Raw genomic sequence first — 21,770 nt, 5'->3', positions numbered from 1 at the left:
TGAGGATGTGGCTATGCATCTGGGACAGTTGTGTGAGAAATTAAGGGGCATAGGGTGAGTAAGGTGAATTCATAATTTAGATCTGATTCAAACACTGCACCTTTTGGCACAAAGCTTTGCATTTTAGCAGACCAAGGCATGCTGAGACCACAAGTGCACAGTACTTTTGACTGGAATGAGCAGACCTATCAAGAATTGTAGAAAGTTTATTTTGTTGGACTTCCGGACCATATGTCAATTATATTTTACCTGGCTATTTTGGGACCATAACAATTTTTATACAAGGGATGTTGCATGTACAGTATACGAGATTAAAAATAATGCACACTAATATTTAGTCTGTTTTCAAATTGTTACCATTGTTTTCTGGGGCAACATTGATGTGTTCATGCAGAGGCATGATTAGTGGCAATGGATAGAAGGCTGATTGAACAGAAGTTGCTTTTTTTTAAAAAACAATTGGCTTGGCTTCCTTTCCCCATGTGGCAACTCACGTGACTTATTGTTTATTAGCAACCTCAAGCCATCTGTTGACTCGTCATTATCAGTAATCAGGCAGGAATCCAAGTGCTTCTAGGCAAGCAGCCCCTGAAGCTAACCTCTTCGACAAGGAGTGGTGTGACCTAGGTTTATGCAGATTAGCCATGTGCTGTACAATGGAAATGCTACAAGAAAGAGGAAAAGAAGGTTTATCTCGTGGTATTCAAGAGCCATGCTACAAGGGGAGTGAATGAACATATTTAGATCTTGTGATTGGTGTATTCCCTCTCCCCCCCTCCCCCTCAACTTGACGTCACGTCATTACAAAACCTCCTGCCTTTTACTGAGTGTCATTCATTCATTGCCAAGACTGATGAAAAATTGACTTGGCAACAATTCAAACAGTGCACAGCTGTGAGGTTTTAGTTTTTAGGCAGAGTGCCCTCAATTTAAAATGATTTATAAATAGTATTTTAGAACCTTTCTTCCCAGAGTTGAACCTGGTTTGGCATGAGGCATAGCAAGAAGACTTTACAAACACTAACAAGATAACTTAATGTGGTGGTGATTTTTTTTGGTGTTGAATTCCCGAACATTTGTTTAATCTCGAAAAGTGAATGTGAAGTTTCAGTGCATATTTCATCGGATGTAAAGGTGTTATTTAATTCCCTTTTTGGATTTAAAAAAAGCTTAATTCAATGGAGGGCTGAGGTGATGCCCCAGTCTAAGCTGATTTTAAACTCCACAAAGAATTGAATTTCTTTAAATTTGCTGTTATCTCCCTGGCCGTGGATGTATTGCATCTTGCAGACAAGACACAAAAAAGCACAAAGCCAATTTGGAAACATGACGAAAGATGTATAGAAGAGATTCATCCACTATTTAAATCAATGGCAGAAATAATGTATTAGAATGTTGCTAAGATTTCAATATTTTCTGGCTTTGTTTGGAATATTTCAACCCTTAATATATAGATGATATTTGTGAATTAAATATAGATTGCTGGTTCAGTTGTGTCTCGGTGTTTCACACATGCTTACATTGAGACACAACTCAACCAGCAATCTGTATAGATTCACAAATCAGGATTTATTTCATTTTATTCTCCCCTGACTTGAATTGAGGCACTAAATTGGGAAAACAATTGCTCATTTGGTTTACAGTATTAAATAATTGCACATTTGAAAACTGGTTTCACTTCAAGAGAATATTGTTAAGACTACTAGGGCAGAGGAGGTTTTATGAAAAATTAACTTGCTTTTGATAACATTGGGCTCATTTGTTTTGATAAATTGGTTTCTCATCTTCATTCTTGAACTTTTATTCAAATCTTCCTATTGTTCAGTCTTCCTTTTGTCCATTTTGTCTTTAAGTTTTTTGTCTAATTTAACTTCTATATCTTGATATGATTTTTCCATGTTATATGATCCTGAGCATGCAGCTTGCTCTAATTATTCTGAGGCCTGTTGCTCCACATTGGTACCCACTAACCCATTTGTTTTGTAGCTGCCAAAATTGTAGTCTATCTGCTTCAGCTTTTTTGCATTTTGCTGAATGATAGTAGGATGTTTATTATTGCAAAGGTGCTACATAATTTGAAAATACGTATAATTTCTAATGATAAATGTTATATATTTACCAGATCTGGCACAAGGATGTGATCCATTGAGCAACAGTGATCCCGGCTCTCCCTGAGATCTGGTCTACCTACTCTGGAAAAAATAACACCCCAGAAACCTTCGTTCATTAATTTCCTTAGTATTGAGTCGTTACTTTCTCAGCTACATGCTTTACTTCTTTCTGGCTTCCAAAACAGACACATCTCTTTGAATGCCAGGTGAACAAAAGAGGAGATGCATAGGTGTACTCAAACACCTTTCGATGAGATATCCCTAATTACTTCTGGGAAATTGGCCCACAGTTGCTCAAAGTGGAGAGGTAGCTTTTGCAATGGTATTGAAAATTTCAAAGTTGGCTTTAAAAACACTGAAGCCCTGTAAACTCTGCTACAAATAAGGCAGAAGGAATATCACCCTTCAGGCTACTCATCTGCTCATTGTCAGGACCTTCTGCCTCATTTGTAGCAGAGTTTGCAATTCCATGTTGACCTCGTCAGGCATCTCTGAACCCACAAAATGAGAATGGAACTGATTTGTATATGATCCTGAGAGAGCACACTAGAAGGATCATGTGTAACAAAATTGCTTACATTTGAAGTTCAAGATGTGTCTTTTTTAGTTATTCTGCAGAATAATTTCACTTCACTAATTTTGGATGTAATAAATGCAGTAAACTAACAGATTTGCCAAATCGATTCTTGTAATTATTTTCTAAATGCTTTCCATAATGCATGTCAGATATTTCCTGCTACTAGTGCAGAATGAAACAGGTCTGTAGTTCCTTATTTTCTCTCTCTTAAATAGTGGGATTTCATTTGTGAACTTGTGTTAGGGAACCATTCAGAAATCTGGAATTTTAAAAGATGACCACAATCTCAAATCAAAATTTGACACCAATCATCAGTCCGAGGGATCTTTTGGGCTTTAATCCCTTTTTTAAAAAACCCGCACATTCTGATTTGCTTCAGTTTCTCATTCATTTCAGATGTTTCCTGTGATCTCTTTTGTGGAGGCGTATTAAAAAAAATTGTTTGCTTTCTCTCTGATTTCTTTTGCTCCCAACATAACTTCTCATGCTTCACTCTTCTAATCTTTTTTTAAGAAACCTATGCAGTAGTAAATTTTGATCCCCCATCAGAGTATTTTCATGTTATTATTCCCTTATCAATTTTGTAACTTGGCTGAAATCCAAAACTTTCATAATAGCAAGGTTTACTTTTGATTGAAAATATTGTTGTATTCCTTGAAGAAATAATAGAGCAGAGTATAAATAATGTGCTTCGACTTTTAAAAGGCTTTTTTAGTGAGCCATAGTGAAGGAGACTCATTAAGGCTAGAGCATGTGGATTTGAACATGGGGAATGGACAGCAAACATTAAGTACCTGAAAAGTTGCCTGAGGAAGAGATTGAAGCAGCATTTACTGAACAAATTTTTAACAAGTGCTCAGATTCAGAGGGAAATGGCTAGGAGATTAGATTAACATGGAAGTGTGTTCATTGGTGGGTTGAATGAGTTGGGCCAGATGGCCTGATTACCTGTGGTACAATACTATGACTTAGATGGGAGCAAAGCTAAAAACAGGAGGTTGTTAAAGATAGGTAGACTGACAAAAGCTCTGCAGGCACCAACACTGATGGTATTCATAGGTTATATTAAAGATTTGAACTTGGAAATCAGAATAGAATTTTTAAATTTCCAGGTGACCAAATTTGTTCTTTTGAGAAGGTAGTTGTGAAGTGCCCAGAGTTAATGGAATGAAATAAGATAGACATTTAACTCGGCAAATGGACATGCAATTGACAAATTTATTCCTAAACTAACTTGAATGGTTGGTTCCTCCAGTTATGTAATGGCTAGAACTCTAGAGGGTTGTTAACTCGGCCTGCAACATCACAGGCACCAGACTTCAGTCCATCAGGACATCTACATGAGGTGGTGTCTTAAAAAAGCAGCCTCTATCTTCAAAGACCCCTCCACCCTGGCCATGCCCTCCTCACTCTACCACTGAGGAAAAGGTACAGGAGGCTTAAAATGAGCACTCAACGGCACAAAAACAGCTTCTTCCCTGCTGCCCTCAGATTCCTGAATAATCAATGAAATAAAGACACTGTCTTTTTATGCATTATTATATTTTTTTAATACAATAATGTTGTAAGATGGTTATAATATGAATGTCTTCACTATGTTGTTGCTGCAAAATATTGAATTTTATGACTTGTTCATGACAATATATTCTGGTTCTCATATTTTGGAGGTCATTTGGTGCTTGCATAATAATGTATAGCAGCGATTCTCAGTGGGAGCCCCACTCTTCCCCTCCCTCTGGGCCCACTGCACATTTAAATAAAAAATTTTCTTTTCACCTTGCATAACATGAATATTTTTTGTTTTTTTTGTATAGTTGGTCAGAGAGAACCAAACATTGACTGTGTCACAGGGAAGGGGAACCATAAACCTTTAGCAGAGTCCTAGAGGGGCCAGAGCTAAAAATGGTTGGGAGTGGCCAGTGAAGAGGGACTTTAGAATTTAACTTGGTAATCTTGATTACAAGCAAGGAAGAAAAAACAATCAATTAATTTTTATAATGATGAGGCCCAAATAATTGAGCCTTAAGCAGCAGAGTGCAGAGACCTCCGCTCAAACAACCCTCATGGCCACTGAGAGAAGACGAAGATGGCATAAATTCTTTGAGTAAGATTTTTACCGATTATTTGTTTAAAGTTACCTACCAATTGGGAACTTTTAAAAAAAAAACTAGTAAAATCAAAACTTTTAAAAGTATCGACAGATGTAAACGAATTAAAACTTACCCTTAACCTCTAATTATAATTCCTAAGGAACTCTATAGGCATTTGGATGCTGCATCATGTTTGACCTAATACAGTAGCCATTTTAATAAGGTGACTGAGATCCTAGAAAAACTGATATTGCCATTAGACAATGTCAAGATGATGCTGGCCATTTGGAGATGTTATCACCTTGGTATACCTAAAGCTGAACGCCTTCCCAGGGACAGTATGTGCCATACTGCTACATGACAGCAGAAAACATGGTCCCTCTTTTTAAGAAAGATAGTGGAGGAAGCTTGGTAACCTGTCAAAAAAAAATCGAGGAAGGTGATTAATGCCCTCTTGGAAAGGCAACTATTAATCAGAGACAGCCAATGTAGCTTTTTCAAGGGGAGATTCTGTTTGACAAATTTGTTTGAATTCTTTGAAAAGGTAACAAAGTTTATTGATGAGGAAAGGTCAATAGATGTGATTTAGAAAGATGTTGGACAATGCCTGACTTGGGAAACTAGTTCAAAAGGTTAAGGATCGTAGAATTCATGACAAGTTGGCAAACTTGATCCTAAATTGGCCTGGCAATCACAGACAGAGGGCGATGTGAGAGGGGTGTTTTCGAGATTGGACGCCTGTGAATAATGGTGTCCGACAAGGATCAGTGTTGAGACTCATGTTTCTGATATACAGTAAAACCCCCGTTATCCGGAATTCAAGCAACCAGCAGCCTCAAGAAAATAAATAGGTAAAAAGATGGTTCAAAATTGGCACGTCCTGCCATTAGTTGGGCAATCACACATGCGATCTCAAGCAATCGGTAATTCATCTACTAATTTCCTTAGGTGCTGGATACTGGGGATTTTTCTGTACATGAAGGATGAGCGTGTGGGAGGCGTGATCAGTAAGTTTGCAGATGATTTAAAAAAAAAAATTAGACATACAGCACAGTAACAGGCCAATTCGCCCCCATGAGTCCATGCTGCCCAATTTACACCCCATTAACCTACACACTGGTATGTTTTTGAAGGGTGGGAGGAAACCCATGCAGTCGCAAGGAGAATGTACTAACTCCTTACAGACAGCTCAGGGTTCGAACTCCGATCTGGTCCTGATCACTGGCGCTGTAAAGACATTGTGTTAACTGCTATGCCAACTGTGCCGCCCTGACTAAGATTGGTGGAATTGTGGATAGTGTGGAAGGTGGTCCAAGGTTGCAAAGAGATCTTGATATGTTGGTGAAGTGGGCTAAAAATGGCAGAGTTTAAGCCAGATAAATGTGTGGTGTCACTAGGACATACCTATGAATGGGAATATCAAGGAACAGAGGGACCTGAAAGTAAAAGTCTTATTGATACTTAAGTTGGCAACACTGGTAGATAATGTGGTTGGAAAGGACTATGTGATACTGGCCATAGTCTGGCCATTGAAAGCTGAAGTAAGAAGGTTATGTTCCAACTTTAAATCTTGGTCAGAACCCAGCTGGAGTATTATGTAAAATTCTTGTCAGCATGTTATAGGAAGAATATGATAATGCTGGAGAAAGTGCAGAGGAGATTTTCCAGGATGTTGCCCAAGATGGAGCAGTGAGAATGAGTACAGTATAGGAGACTTTATAAGGTGCTGTTGAGACCTCACTTAATAGTATTGTGAGCAGTTTAGGGCTCTCATTTAAGAAAGAATGTGCTCATGCTGGAGAAGGTTCTGATGAGGTTTACAGGGGTGATTCTGGGATTGAAAGAGTTATGAGGAGCATTTGGGAGCTCTTGGTCTGTATTTGTTGGAATTTAGAAGAGTGAGGGGGGATCTTATTGAAACATTTAAAATGTTGAAAGGCATGGACAGAGTAGATGTTGTTTCCCATGGTGGAAGCATCTAGGACAAGAGGGCACAACTTCAGGATGAAGGGTGTCTGGTTAGAACAGAGATGTGGTGAAATTTCTCTTGCTGGAGGGTGGTAAATCTGTTGAATTTGTTGCCAAAGGGGTCGTGAAGGCTAGATCATTGGGTACATTTAAGGCAGAGATTGATAGGTTCTTGATTAGCCAGGGGATCAAAAATGATGGGGAGAAAGTAGAGCTGAGTGAAAAAGTGGATCAGCTCATGATTAAATGTCAGGGCTAACTCAATGGGCTGAATAGCTTTTTTCTCCTCCTATATCTTGTGGTCTTGTAGTTCATTTCTAAGAGACTGGAGAACCTATGTCTGTTCAGCATGGAGGAGAGGAGATCAAGAAGGAACTATTTGAGGCTCAGAAAATTGAGGGGGTATAGATGGGGTCAACTGTTGGAAACATTCCCCTAGATAAAATTAATTAGTTCATAGAATAGAGATTTAAGGTGAAGAAATTTAGAATGAGTCCATTCTCTGGAAAGCACTGCCTGAAAGTATCTGCAGAGCTGAGAGCTTTTGGGTCTGGATGCACACTTGACTAACTTGGGCAGACAGGCTGAGGTGTTGCTGAGTTAGGTCAAATGGCCTGTTTCCATACTGAATAACAGAATGGGTCACAGTGCAAATGTATAAATCTTATGCAGTGTAATAAATCACAGCTAGAACAGATTATGATTGTTCCTGGTGTTGTCACTTGAGTAACTTCCTTGAATTAATCTGTTTAGGGGAATTTAGTGTTCCAACAAGAGATGATATTGGCATTTGGATTCCTAGAATAAGATACATTATTTTGGATAGTGACATTCTCTTGATTATTAAATGTATCCAATTTTTTTTGAAGCATTGCCATATGGTTATTGAGGGCATTGAAATGGAACTAGTTGATATGAGGAAATGTACAAATATGAAGAAAAACTTGATAAAATTGGATTATTGATTGAGTTTTAAAATTTAGAAATACATCCTGCTACAGGCCATTTCAACCGATGAGCCTCTGCTGCCAAAATACACCCACATGACCAATTGACCTACTAACCCCACATACGTCTTTGGAGTATGGGTGGAAACTGGAGGAAACATTGAGAGAATGTACACAAACTCCTTGCAGAGAGCGCCAGATTCAAACCTGGCTCGCTGGCACTAACTGTGCTGTCCTAAAGGCAAATTATTAAAAATGGGAACAAATGGGGGGGGGAGGGGGTTTACATCCTCTTTCAAATAATTAATTGGTCTGCAACTCCTTGAAAATGAGATTAAATACAAGAAATTTTAAAAGTAAATATTCTTAGAGATTGCAGCAAGAACAATGCCAGCATTTAAGAATAGGTTAGGTGGATATTTGTGGGAAGAGGATAAAATTTTTAGTAACATTGGATTAGAACGCTACTAATCTGGAGGATGAAAGCTCATACAAGTTGGGTAAGGCTACTTCTCTGCTTTATTTTTGTTAAAATTTTGAGCTTGCATTGAGTCACCAGCAAAACAAAAATAATTTGAATGTAAAAAGCAATCTAAATGGCCAGTCTGAATGTGAATAAAAGTCAGTGTGAAGGGGTTCAGTTTGTTGCTTTCACAAGGCACTTCCTGGAAAGGTTTGGGATATGTAAGAATGATGCATCAGGTATGTGTCTGCAAGTTTGCTGATGTCTCTGTCAGCTCATTTGCTAAAGAGATCATTTTACAGGACAATTTTTTTCCCTTTAGTTGATGTATTTGTGTGACTTTATTTGCTGATATTTAACGGCTTAGTGGTTTAGAATCTCTGGAATTCACACCGGGAGTAGTGGAGTACAGCTCATTGGGAATATTTAAGAGGAAAGATGAGCAGAATTGAAGGGTATGGGACAAGACACAGAAGAGGCGATGATGCCTGGGACAGGTCATCCGTGATCATATTAAATATGGAGCAAACCTCAGAAGGCTGCATGGCCAATTACCATGTCAATTTTTGAGAAATATATACAGCTTTCAGTTATGGAGGTCTTGGAGAGTAATTAGGTACTTTTTAAAGTTTTTAAAACATTTTAAGTAACTAGCAATAAGTTGGGATGCGTTGAAACCAGAAGGCTTTGATCCCATCGACAAAGCCTTCCAATTTCATTTGATGCTTGTAATTTGAAATACTGACATGCTTGATCAGCTGTGCCAATAATGTGGAAAACTTGTTCTCAATTTCTTGCATGTTTCCCTCCCACCAAAAAAAAACTTTCTCCATATTCCACGTGGAGCGATTTCATAGCTTTATCTTTATATTCACCGCCAATTTTTTCCGCAGTTGCTGACGTTTCCCCTCTCATTCAGCCCATTGTTTTCAAACTCATAATTTTGAGCTGTTCAGTGTCCTCTCTATTATCAAGAGAACCTCTTTCCCTCTCTCTAATGTCAGCTGTTTCAGATAATGTGCTTGCAAACCTTGTACTCCAGTTCTGATCCGAGCATGTTGTTTTCATTCATGACTGCCCTCAGCTACTCAGGCTCTTTCAAATCCCCACCCTGATCCACTCCTGCCTATTCACCACCTCAAAATCTGCCTCTCCATTTACCTGTGTGATATTTCTCGTGATATGTTCATTTCAATTTAATGGTATTGTTCTCGAGTTGTGGAATATTTTAAGTTGTAAGTGCCTATTACCGCTGCTTGTTGACGTGTACTAGAATACCATCCAATAAGTTTTGATCAAAATGTAGATGCATAGAAAACTAGCAGTGGTTCAGAGATGCCCTCCTTGGGCATTCATTTGGAAAGAGACTGACAGAGGAATATTGAAAATATGTTGATAAGTAGGAAATTTTTTTTATTGACTAGTCATACTTAGTAGTTGTCAGTGTATTATATCTGTCCTGGAACTGGAAATCTTTTGACTTGGGTATCATGTCTCGCCTTTATTTCTGGAGTCTTTTTGGGCTTATGATCAACTTGTGGAGGAAGCATATTCTTATTTTTATTCTCAGGATTTTTTCCCAACATCGTCAAATGCAAAAAGTCAATGTCAAATGAAGGATGAGTAATACTGAACTTTTGATAGTTTCACTTCTGATTTTAAGCAATTTTGATTTTTGTGATGACCTACTCAAATGAGTACATTAAATACTTCTCATTGAAAGGGGGCTTTGACTGCAAAGTAAGGGGGATGTGGGGTAAAGAATTTAAAAATAACCTTCTCATGAAGTTGTTGGTTGCCACAAACGAGCCTGCAGCTGACGTGGACATTTACCCCCTCCATAAATCTTCGTCCGCGAAGCCAAGCCAAAGAAATTTCTGGTTAACCCGCATGGGAAAGTCATTACCTCTTCATTTATTAATCATTGCAAGTGACAACTTTTGATTCCTGGTTCATGGAGCCCATACATCCAAGGACAAACTAGCTCGTATTTACTCCCATATAAACCCTATCTGTAACGGATGTAACTCTGAGGCGGCTTGTTTTGGTCCTGCCCTTCCCTAAAAAAATATTGGAAAGACATTTTTGATAATATTTCAGCAGCTTTGCTCATTGACCTACAACCTTATCCCTATTCCTGCACTTTTTGGACGACTAGTTTTGGACTCTGGCCATTTACCTGCTTCAGCTTGTCATGTAATTGCATTTGTTATTTTAATAGCCATGCGATCCATTCTACTCGAATGCTATGGTTTTCCCAAATTATAGTATGTTTCAATTAAGAAAAAAATTAGAAGTGATACTGCTGATCTTTTAGTTAAATTTGAAGAAACATGGAGGCCATTTATTCAACATTTTCATATGATGCAAGTTGATCCTTTCTGAATTCTTTTCAACAAATTTTTTTGTGTGAGTATAGAGGAGTGAAATTAACCACTAAATAATTCTTTAACTGCTGAAACATGGTAGCCCAGGTTTTCTTTTCTTTTTTTTTTGTTTTGTTTCTTAGGGGGATATTTTTGTAATAAAATTTAATTCCTTTCCATGTTTGGCTTTTTAACAAAAATTGAGAGGCTCAGTTTACATATGTTGCTCAATGTTTGTTTTTGTACATGTTAATTGTTGTTAATGCAATCCCAATCTCTTTGTATCATTCTTATGTTTATTAATATGAAACTTAAAAGAATGAAAAAGAAAGGCAACTTTTGATTCGTGCGTGATGGTACCTAGAAGGTACGAATGATAACTAGAGGGTTACTCTGCACCAGAAATTAATGGTTTTACATTGCAAAGTGTCATTGATCACAGGTACATGAAATAGAGGATTTGCTGCAGAAACTTTGACCTTCATGTAGCTCTTGTGGCCAACTTCCAGATTTTTCAGTCGAACATAGAACACTACTGCACTGTACAGGCCCTTTGGCCCTCAATGTTGTGCCGACTCATATATTCCTTTTTTTAAAATAAAAGTACCAAACTCTCCCTACCCCATAACACACCATTTTTCTTTCATATGTATGAGTCTCTTGAATGTCCCTAATGTTTCAGCCTTCACCACCATCCCTGGCAAGGCATTTCAGGCACCCACAACGCTCTGTGTATATTTAAAAAAACAAAAAAAAAACCTTACCCATTATGCCTCCCCTAAAATTCCAAAAATAGATCCTTGCAGCACTCCACTAGTCACCAACCTCCAGGCAGAATACTTCCCTTCCACTACTACTCTTGGTTTTCTTCCTGAAAGTCAATTTTTTTTATCCACACAGCCAAGGTTCCACTGATCCCAATCCTCATGACTTTCTGGAAGAGCTTTCGTGGGGGACCTTGTCAAATGCCTTGATAAAATCCATGTAGACCACATTTACTGCTCTACCCTCATCAATTTCTTTTGTTACCTCTTCAGAAAACTCAAGTGGGACAAACCTATCCTAAACCCTGCACAAGTGGTCCCTAAAATCTTCCTCCACATACTTCAGTGCTTTCACCCTTCGGAGAGTTGTTGAAAAGCAGGATCTCAGCTGGTAATCTCAAGATTGCTGCCTAATTTACTCTTGCTAGTTCCTGCCTCATCCCTTCATAATTAGCCTTTCCCCAGTTAAGCACTTTCCCATTTTGTCTGGTTTTGGCCTTTTCCATACCTATGCTGAAGCTAAGGGAGCTGTGGTCACTCTCACCAAAATGGTCTGCCACCTGACCAGGTTCATTACCCAGAACCAGATGCAATATGGCTCTCCTCTTGTCGGCCGAGCCACATACTGTTAGGAATCCTCCTTGTACACACTGACAAATTCAGCCCCATCTATCCCTCTTGTAGTCAATAGGTGCCGGTCAATATTAAGGTAGTTGAAATCACCCATAACTACAACCCTGTATCTCCTGCATCATTCCAAAATCTGCCTACTTATCTGTTCCTCAGTGTGCCAAGGACTGTTTGGGAGCCGAAAGACTACTCCCAGCATAGATAGTTCCCTTCTTATTTCTGACTTCCACCCACAACGACTCAGTGAACATTCTGTTTGCAACGTCCTCCCTTTCTATAGCCATGATACTATCCCTGACCAGTAATGCTACCCCCCCCCCCCACACCACCTTTTCTACCTCCCATCCTATTCCTTTTAAAACACCAAAACCCTGAAACTGTATCAGCCAATCTTGCCCTTCCTCTAGTCAAGTTTCAGTAAATGGCAACACCATTGTAGTTCCATGTACTGATATTCTAAGTTCATTCCCTTCATCCTAATACTCCTCCTAGCATTGAAATAGATATATTTCAACCCTTCTAACTGGCTGCATTTATGTTTTGCTCCCTGCCTGTCCTTCCTCACCAACTCAGAACACATAGCATCATGCTTTTGTCCTTCTACCCTAATCTCTGCACTCACATTCTGATTCTCACCCCCCCCCCCCCCCCCCGGTCAAATTAGTTTAGACCCTCCCCAACAGCTCTAGCAAATCTGCCCGTCAGGATATTTGTCCCTCTCCAGTTCAGGTGCAGCCCGTCCTTTTTGTACTGGTCAGATCTTCCCCAGAAGAGATCCCAATGATCCAGAAATATGAACCCCTGCACCACTAATCGCCCATCATGCATTCATTGGCCACAATTTCCTGTTCCTACCCTCTCTGGCACGTGGCACAGGCAGCAATTCTGAGATTACCATCCAAGCTCCTGCTTTTTAACAACTTTCCTAACTTCCTATACTCCTTCTTCAAGACCTCATCACTACTCTTATCTATGTCATTGGTCTCCACATGGACCACGGCATCTGGCTGCTCACCCTGCCCCTCCAGGTTGCTATGAACTTTTATCAGAAACTCCTTGATCCTGGCACCTGGAAGGCGACATACCATCCGGGAGCCTTGATCTCATTCCCCAAATCTCCTATCTGCTCTCTTAACCATTGAGTCCCCAATGACTATAGCTCTCCTTCCTTCTTCCCACCCACCACTTCTCAGCCTCTATGCTGAAGATGTGATCACTACAACTTGTTCCTGGCTGACTGGTGATGACGCAAATTTGGAAATTATTGTTTTATCATTCGCATTTTGATCCTCTTATGACATAGTCTGTGCAAAATAATTATTCATAGTTGTAATTCTATATACTTTAGTTAATACAGTGATGTGAAGAGGATTGGGTAATTTCATCCAGAGTATGTTTGCTCTTTTAAATGGTCAATAATGTTTTTATTATGGAAGGACTATCATATAGTTGGCGTTTTGCTGCACAATCAGGGTTTCTGAGACATTGAATTATTGGAGGTTTGCTATGCATGGAGGTGTTTCGACAACGAGATAGACAACAGACTCACCAAGGCAAATAGCGCCTTTGGAAGACTACACAAAAGAGTCTGGAAAAACAACCAACTGAAAAACCTCACAAAGATAAGCGTATACAGAGCTGTTGTCATACCCACACTTCTGTTTGGCTCCGAATCATGGGTCCTCTACCGGCATCACCTACGGCTCCTAGAACGCTTCCACCAGCGTTGTCTCCGCTCCATCCTCAACATTCATTGGAGCGACTTCATCCCTAACATCGAAGTACTCGAGATGGCAGAGGCCGACATCATCAAATCCACACTGCTGAAGATCCAACTGCGCTGGGTAGGTCACGTCTCCAGAATGGAGGACCATCGCCTTCCCAAGATCGTGTTATATGGCGAGCTCTCCACTGGCCACCGTGACAGAGGTGCACCAAAGAAGAGGTACAAGGACTGCTTAAAGAAATCTCTTGGTGCCTGCCACATTGACCACCGCCAGTGGGCTGATATCGCCTCAAACCATGCATCTTGGCGCCTCACAGTTCGGCGGGCAGCAACCTCCTTTGAAGAAGACTGCAGAGCCCACCTCACTGACAAAAGACAAAGGAGGTAAAACCCAACACCCAACCCCAACCCACCAATTTTCCCCTGCAACCGTTGCAACCGCGTCTGCCTGTCCCGCATTGGACTTGTCAGCCACAAACGAGCCTGCAGCTGACGTGGACATTTTACCCCCTCCATAAATCTTCGTCCGCGAAGCCAAGCCAAAGAAAGAAAGGTGTTTGAGTTTTAATTGGGCTTACTAGGATTCCTTGACTCCCTCACTGTGCTAAAGATTGTGTAGTAGTTCCAATCTTTCTGCTTTGATTCTCTTTGTGAACTTCTTGGCATCTTGCCTTTATGCTTCGGCTTCTGTCTGAAGTATAACCCGTAATATGAGCTGGTGATGGTTGAACCTAGTTGCTTTAACATGTGGTTCAATGTGACCTGATCCTGTTCTCTTGGGGCTGCAATTTGTACTCCTTCTGCATGTTTCTAATCAGCTTCTCAACTATGGGTTACCTTCTTGGCTCTACCGGAAAGCTAATAGTATTCTTGTAAGAAATTTATGCTCTGTATCACTTTATCCTCAATAGTTCAAGATTTCTCTTTTAATGTGATGCATATTATTGTACAATATTCACAGGAGATGGGTCTGATTAAGAATGTCAGTGTAGATTTAAAAAAAGTATCTGCTTTAATAGTGAACCCACTGGTTGGTAATCCATTCAGTGAGGAATTGTGTGCTTTCAGAGGGAAGAAGATAATTTCCCGTTCAACTTGTTTCCTTGCTTGTATTAGCTAATTTTCTCATTTATTTTATACTTTTGAGAAACCAATGAATGCTTATGAATTGTACAGACAACTACAGCTGATACAATTGAGTGATTACTTATCTGCAGCCACAAAATAATAATTGGTTAATTTTTTTTTCAGCCAACGAGCCCTATGGACCAGATGGGGATGAAGAGACCTCAGCCTTACGGCGGCAGCAATAATCCATATGCACAGCAGGCACCTCCGCAACAAAGTGGACCTTACCCAGGACAACCGTATGGACCTCCAGCGCCTCAGCGCTATCCCGTGGGTGTGCAGGGCCGGACCCAAGGCACCATGGGAGGTGCGCTGCAGTACCCACAACAGGTGAGGAATGATTGGAATTTCAATAAAATTTGTTTATGTTGATAATACTTGATCTTTGTAGCCTACCATCACATTGAGAGATCAAACGAAATTCCCCGTTATAAGGCTTCTTGTCTAAAGCAAAACTACGCAATTTCCTTCAAGTTCATTTCTCCCCTTTCTCTATCCATTGTGCAGTAATGAAGCCATGACAAAATGAGGAGCCATGGATTTTTGAACTTTACAACTTTGGAAGTTTACAAAGCTGGAAAGAATAAGAATTTAACGGGTGCTGGTGTCTAGTGCAATATAGAAAAGTGTTGGAGAAACTCAGCAGGTCATGCAACATTCATGAAAAGCAAAAGGCAGTTGATACCCCAAGAAGGTCATTTAGTAGAAGTTTACAAACTTGCCTTTTTTTATTGGACTGAAGAGGAAAATACTGGAGAAAGGGATTGAGAGCTATCAGGAAAAATTCTTGTTCAAGGTGAACTTCAGAATGATTTTGCACAGGTAATGTTAAGGAAAAGCATTACAAATTTTGAGAGAATTAAGGCAGAGAAAGACCCAAAGCTCAAGACGAGCAGGAAGGTGGATTTTTTAAATGGTTTCCTGTTATGCAAGAAGTCAACGTGGACTTTGTGGCTGTATTCAGTAAATGTTGTGATTCTAATAAAAAGCTCTTGGGCAATATAATCAACATTCAGTCTTGACCTAGCATAGGTGAAGCTATTGAGACTGAATGTGCATCTAAAATATATCAGAGACTGAAGGAGTACTTGTGGAAAAACAAAGTTAATCAGCCAGTCACCAATTATGCTGAGGGTTTATTGGTGTCTTTCGGGAAACTTTAGGATTTGATGCAAGGTGCAGCTATGTTCAGCTTGCTCTAAATGTTTGTTTAGAAACAGCATTAAATGCTGTTGTGAATGTTAGTTCCTGAATTTCATTGCATTGTAATCTTTTCACTTTAATGGTTCATTCAAGACCTATGTTAATAACATTAATTTTCTACCACTATTTGGAACCAGTTTGCTCTTTGACTGTTCACTATATAAAGATATATAAATGTTTTAATGACTGGACCATATATTCTACATGTAAGAAAATCTACACTGCACACATTTAATACGGTATAAACAAAACTAAAAAAAATTCTGCACAAATGTATTTCATCAATTAGGTAGTCGGGCAAAGAAAGACGAGTGAAGAGTGCCAAATGCAAGGACATCAGGTTGTGTCTATAGTGGCTACCATGTTTCTACTTTCCTGAAGTTGTATTTTTAGCAAAATGTCTACAAGATCTTAAAATTAAATGTTCACAATTCAAAGTAATGTTTGTCCTGTCCTTAGTAATATTGTTTGGTAACATTGATGTCTACTGAATGGACTGTGATTAGGAAATTCAAATCCTGGTTGTTCCAATGCATGCAGTTTGTAGACGCGCATGTTCTGTCCTTTATTCTCTGCGTCATCCATACTCTGATCAGAGCATCACTGTCTAAATTGGGTGGCCAAACTTAACATGAGCCATGTACAATAAACTTCAAATGTTTGAGAGCCACAAGAAAAAAAAAATTACATACACGTTTTTACTCTTGTGTGTACATTTTGTTTAGACTCTAAAGGAAAATGTTTCCAATGCTATGCAGTACTTCAGTTCTTGGAATTAAAATTAATTTGGATTTCAGGAGATTTTTGGAATGCAAGCTTTACATTGTCTGTGAACTTTGGGGATCACTGTTGTGCACATTGTCTCTGAGCAGGTGCCTCCTTACAGCCAGCAGAGTGCAGGCAGTTACTGTCAACAGGGCCAGACACCGTACTACAACCAGCAACAGCCTTCGTACCCTCAACAACAACGGTTCCCACTACAGCAGGTATATTTTGAGTGAACCTTAAAAGTAAAGGCATTATATTTCCCATCAAGCTCAGCTGATGCTGTATTACCATTTACTTCTAATCTATGAGTCCAGAAGATGCATCGATGTGGGTTTGCAGCTCTATCAACTTGGTTTTGTTATGGACTCGGTGATGATATCAGTGTCCTTTTTATTTCCTAGTTAGGAAATTGACAGTCCTATAAAGCATTTAATTACTGGAGTCTAATCAAATACCTGTTTAACTCCAGCAGTAGTTACATTGAGATGTGTTTAGTGGAAGAGACAAAAGGTATGGAGCAATGTTTCAGGTGCAAACCAACCTGTACCTGCAAAAGGTAGAAATGCTCATGCATGCTGTTTTGTGATTTTTCTGCTTCCTGGTTTGAGTTACTGGGGTACAATTCCACCATTCATCTTCCTTCGCGTTCTTGCTTGAACTAGGAGTATTAGCAGAATATTTGTCTGGAGGCTTGTCTCAATTGAGCAAAAAGTGCATGATGTCAATTTTGGGATCCTACCACGCACAGAGATTAATTATAAACAATCCCCTGCTGCTATTATTTAGCCATGCAGTTCAGGGTCTGGGTGAGCTTCATACTAAGGCATCAAAATAACCTGAAAATTAAGAGGTTTGTTACAAACTGCCAATATGGCTATTAGCTGAAAAAGCATCGAAGCACATCTTTATCCCCAACAGTGGGGTGATTAATTAGTTAGATCAAGTTGTGGCAGTTCTGGCCATTAGAGAGCTTGATTGCATTTCCATTTATCCAATAAAATACTTGCATTTACAATTTTTTTTTGCCTTTGTACTGCAGCAGGATTTGTCTCAGGAAGCATTTGCCACTCAAGCTCCACAAGGGTTGACTTCCAACAAACCCAGCCAAGAGGAGCTGACCCTCATGCAGCAGGGGCGTCCATCTAGCCTGCCGGTGAGTGTCCTTCAACTCCTTGTCTTGTACCTCTAGGGACATTCAGTAGCGGCCAGCTGATTCAGTCAGTCATAGTTGGAATTTTTAAAAAATCAGCTTTTTTTTGAGAAGCAGAAGTATGATGCTACTTTTTTCTCCTTCAAAATCATGATTTTAAAAATACATAATTGAAATGTTTGTAATATGCCATTCTTCTGGTGTTGGCATGTTGTGAAGTTTAAATCTAGTGGTTATAGGGATTTGGCTCAGTGGTCTATTGTATATTATGGCTTGATCAGAGTTTTGGAAGATCAAATGCAATACCTGTATAAAATGGGAAAATGTTAAGTTGGAATAAAGAGATTACCTGTTCCAGCAATCACATCTTTAAAAGTGGAAAGGTCATATTATTTTTTATCAGTCAGGGATGATGTAACTTTCAGATTTGGTTTTCATTGTATTCTGTCCAGGCCTGGGTGCCCAGATTTCAAGTTAATTGAGTGAGGCTTATAGTTTTGACTGGGCTAATGAGCATTGTGGAGCTTAAGGTGAAAATTTTCCACCACTTCGTCAGGTAAGAGTAGATCTGATCCAAAATTGAAGGGTTTTAGTGGGAGTTACCAGTCGGTATAAAGTGAATGGGGATTTGAGGAGAGGGTGAGATGGTCTATTATGAAGGTGCAAATGGGCACTTATATTGAAGGAGAAGTTTTGGAATCAGAATCTTGGGTTCCAATAAGATGGCAAAGCTGCAAACATACATATTTCACACCAGTCATTGATGAAAGCAAAAGGTGGTGTAATTGGAGAACGTTACTGCTGATATGGATGTTATAGAAATCCTAACAAGAACAGGATTGGGAGAGATGGTTGAGAGATAGGATGCTGAAGTTGGGAAATTAATTGATTTGATCTCAATTAGATTTTCAGATGATGTCAAGTGATCTAGATGAAATGAGTAAATTATGGTATTTAGATTGCAATGTTGGGAAAATAGTGTAAAAAAAAAATTAACATAATTACTGCCTGTGTGGTCATTCACATTGGGTGCCCTTTTAGACTGCAAGTACCTGAGTGCAACAGTCCCAGTGGTTGGACATGGTTGGATGACTGTCGATAAATTTTTCCAGTACGATTTACACTGCAGGCTTTCTCCAAAAAGGGGTCCTGCAAGATAAATCACAGTGCAGGAATTGACTCAAAAATTCCTGCACATTCCTTTTTAGACTGGCCGTGTAGCGGCAAAATTACTTGATTGCGCTGTTACATGCTTGCAGTCTAAAAACCATAATTGACTGGATTTTGTGGTGGGTTTGGTGAACTTTGGTGGTGATTTGAGACTGGGTCTTAAAAAAACCATTTCTCCTAATATGGATATGACTAATTGAGGATGCTTCTGTCCAGCTGGTTAATAGGACAGCTGTAGGAGGAGGATAGAATGGGTTAATATAGCTCATTTAAACCGATGGAGGCTGTGTGCATGTCAGTCCATTTGCCTTGTTTGTTATTTAATAAATAATTCTCCAAGAACAAATTCAGACTTAATTTAGTTTGTCAGTGGTGCTGAAATGTATAGTATTCTCTTCGAAAGGTACTGGATGTCACTATTCTCTACTCCCCTTGGTTTATGTTGCAGAGTGATATATTTGACAGCTATAAATGTAATACATAATGCTGGAGCTGTCCATAATGCCTTCCAATCTCTGCTCTTGACAATGGGAACTGGGATGCAGAGAATCTTTGGGATAGTCTGACTTATTTACTCAATACATTTTGACTTGTAGGTTACCACCATTTAGTCTTTTGATTCTGTGTATGAGATTATTCTTTTTCTGGACAGTATTTGTATTTCTTAGCTTGTTGCTAGGCCAATATTCCTTTCCTGTATCATAGTCCAGTCTATCCAATGAAAATTGATCCTTTTACTGCTCTTGAAAGGTTTGTTCTTTCCCAGCCTGACCAGTTTTCTAACCTAAAAGGATTGGGGAAGTGAGAAAAATCTGAGAAAGTTTTGTGTATTTTAAATGTACTGTGTTCCCATCACATTTTGGTAAAGGTATACTAGTACTTTGATTTGCCATCCTTTCAGTCACATTCTTGAGTTGAGTACTTCAAAGAGGCAAAGTTACTGGGTTGGGAAATGCTGGACCCGTTAATAAAGATGTTTCCATCAGAGGTAAATAAATTTTGCTTGGTAGATGTCTGGCAAGGTCTTAAATAAACTGAAAACTTTCCTGACATGGATTTGCAGTTAGTTGGGATGTAGTTTTCATAGATATATATCTGATAGGTTTCACAAAAGTATATCTATTTAAATGTTAATGTTAACTTCAGTTTTTATTTGAGCCCCATAGTGGTGCTACTGTATAGCACAAGGTGACATTTATTGGTAATGCTAAGTTACCTACATGAGGAGTTATGCACTTCAAAGAGGCTAGGTTATTGGGTGCACATCCGGTTGGTTTGTACATTTTCCTGCACTTTGGCAAGTTTTGTGCTTTTTTTTTAAACCAAGAAAATGAATAAATAAAAAAGCGATTTTGTAATGGAGAATTCCCCAGTCCTGGGAATCCATCATGAATCTAGCCATTGCCTGTCTAAGCAGAATATGTGAACCAAATTTTACATTGGGTAGTTTTCGGTGCTTTATGGTTCATATTTATATTTTGTGTTTTAGTTTTGCTATTCAGCCTTTTGAGCTGGGTGTATCTTGTGCATTGATATTCATAGTTGGGGGCCTGTTTCCTGTTGCTATTCTTGTGCCTCCCTTCTTGAGCCTGCTTCCTGTTTGTATGTGTTATGCTGTGTCAGGGCACTGGGGACCTTTTTGTGCTTATTATGCGATGTCATTCCAGGCATCCTGTTACATAGTTTGGTGTTTAGTTTGCTAATTTATGGATTTTAAAAAAAAAGTCCTTGCATGAATCTATAAAATACTTTTTGGTTGTATCTTGTTTTATATTAAGTGTTTTTCAGTTCCAGACTCGAAAGTTCTTAGCAACTCTGGACATGTGAAGTAAGTCTGGGGGTTGGTACTGTTATGCGCCATAAGGTCCTCCATCAATAATTCAAGCTCAATTCTGAGGAATTGAGTTCATACTGCAGATTTGGTATTTGTATTTCAGATCTTGGAGATGAAAGCTTTTCTTAGTGAATCATGAGTAAATCTTGTGAAATAAAAGAAAGAAATGGAGAGAACTGGCTATGTTTAAAATAGTACTGTATGTAGCTGTTTGCATCAGTGTAATGGCCAAATAATTCTCCCTTGCTACAGTTTTTGTCTTCTGTCTTTTATAGAGGTGTAGATCCAGCCATTAAGCAGTTCCTCATCCAAATTACACGATTCTACATGTTTTTTAGTTGTGTATTTGCCTACGGTTGTAGATTTGCTTCTGTGATTTGATTAAGCTATTAGTATTCAAGAGTAGAGTTGTGGAATTTTACAGAACTGAAACAACCCTGCAGCTCAACTTGCTTATGCTGACCAAGTCTACGTAAGCTCGTTCCATTTGCCTGTGTTTGGTCTGCAAACTCTTTTATATATTAAAAAAAATTCCTACCCATGAACTTGTTTAAGTTTCTTTTAAGCATTGCAATCGTACGTGGCTCAATGGATTGCTTTGGAAACTAGTTTCCCTCAGTGCTCTTCATCTTAAATCCATGAGTGTCAGTTTTTTATTCCCCTTCCTTGAGAAAAAGAATGATTATTTAGCAAATCTCTGCCCCTCATGATATACCTCCAAAAAGGTCACCACACAGTCCTATGCTCCAGGGAGAAAAACCCCAGCCATGTCCTTGCAGCCTGTTTTCAAAGTAAAACAATAGCCACCCTCCAGTTTTCAGTAGCATCACTTATGGCTAACGATGATTCAATCATCTCTTCCAGGGCCTCCACAA

General features: G+C 39.2%; 1 protein-coding gene across 1 annotated transcript in view; it reads left to right on the top strand.

Moving 5' to 3' along the window:
• LOC138741419 (AT-rich interactive domain-containing protein 1A-like) overlaps nucleotides 1-21,770 on the top strand; it is a 127,526-nt gene that overhangs the window by 27,802 nt on the left and 77,954 nt on the right. Inside the window, exons 2-4 of the mRNA XM_069895486.1 lie at nucleotides 14,894-15,100; nucleotides 16,846-16,959; nucleotides 17,781-17,894. Of these exons, the coding sequence (XP_069751587.1) occupies nucleotides 14,894-15,100; nucleotides 16,846-16,959; nucleotides 17,781-17,894 (435 nt within the window). The remainder of the gene's footprint in view (nucleotides 1-14,893; nucleotides 15,101-16,845; nucleotides 16,960-17,780; nucleotides 17,895-21,770) is intronic.

Source organism: Narcine bancroftii, chromosome 8 (genome assembly GCF_036971445.1).
Source record: "Narcine bancroftii isolate sNarBan1 chromosome 8, sNarBan1.hap1, whole genome shotgun sequence".
NCBI lineage: Eukaryota > Metazoa > Chordata > Chondrichthyes > Torpediniformes > Narcinidae > Narcine > Narcine bancroftii.
This window is presented reverse-complemented; position numbering and strand designations above follow the sequence as displayed.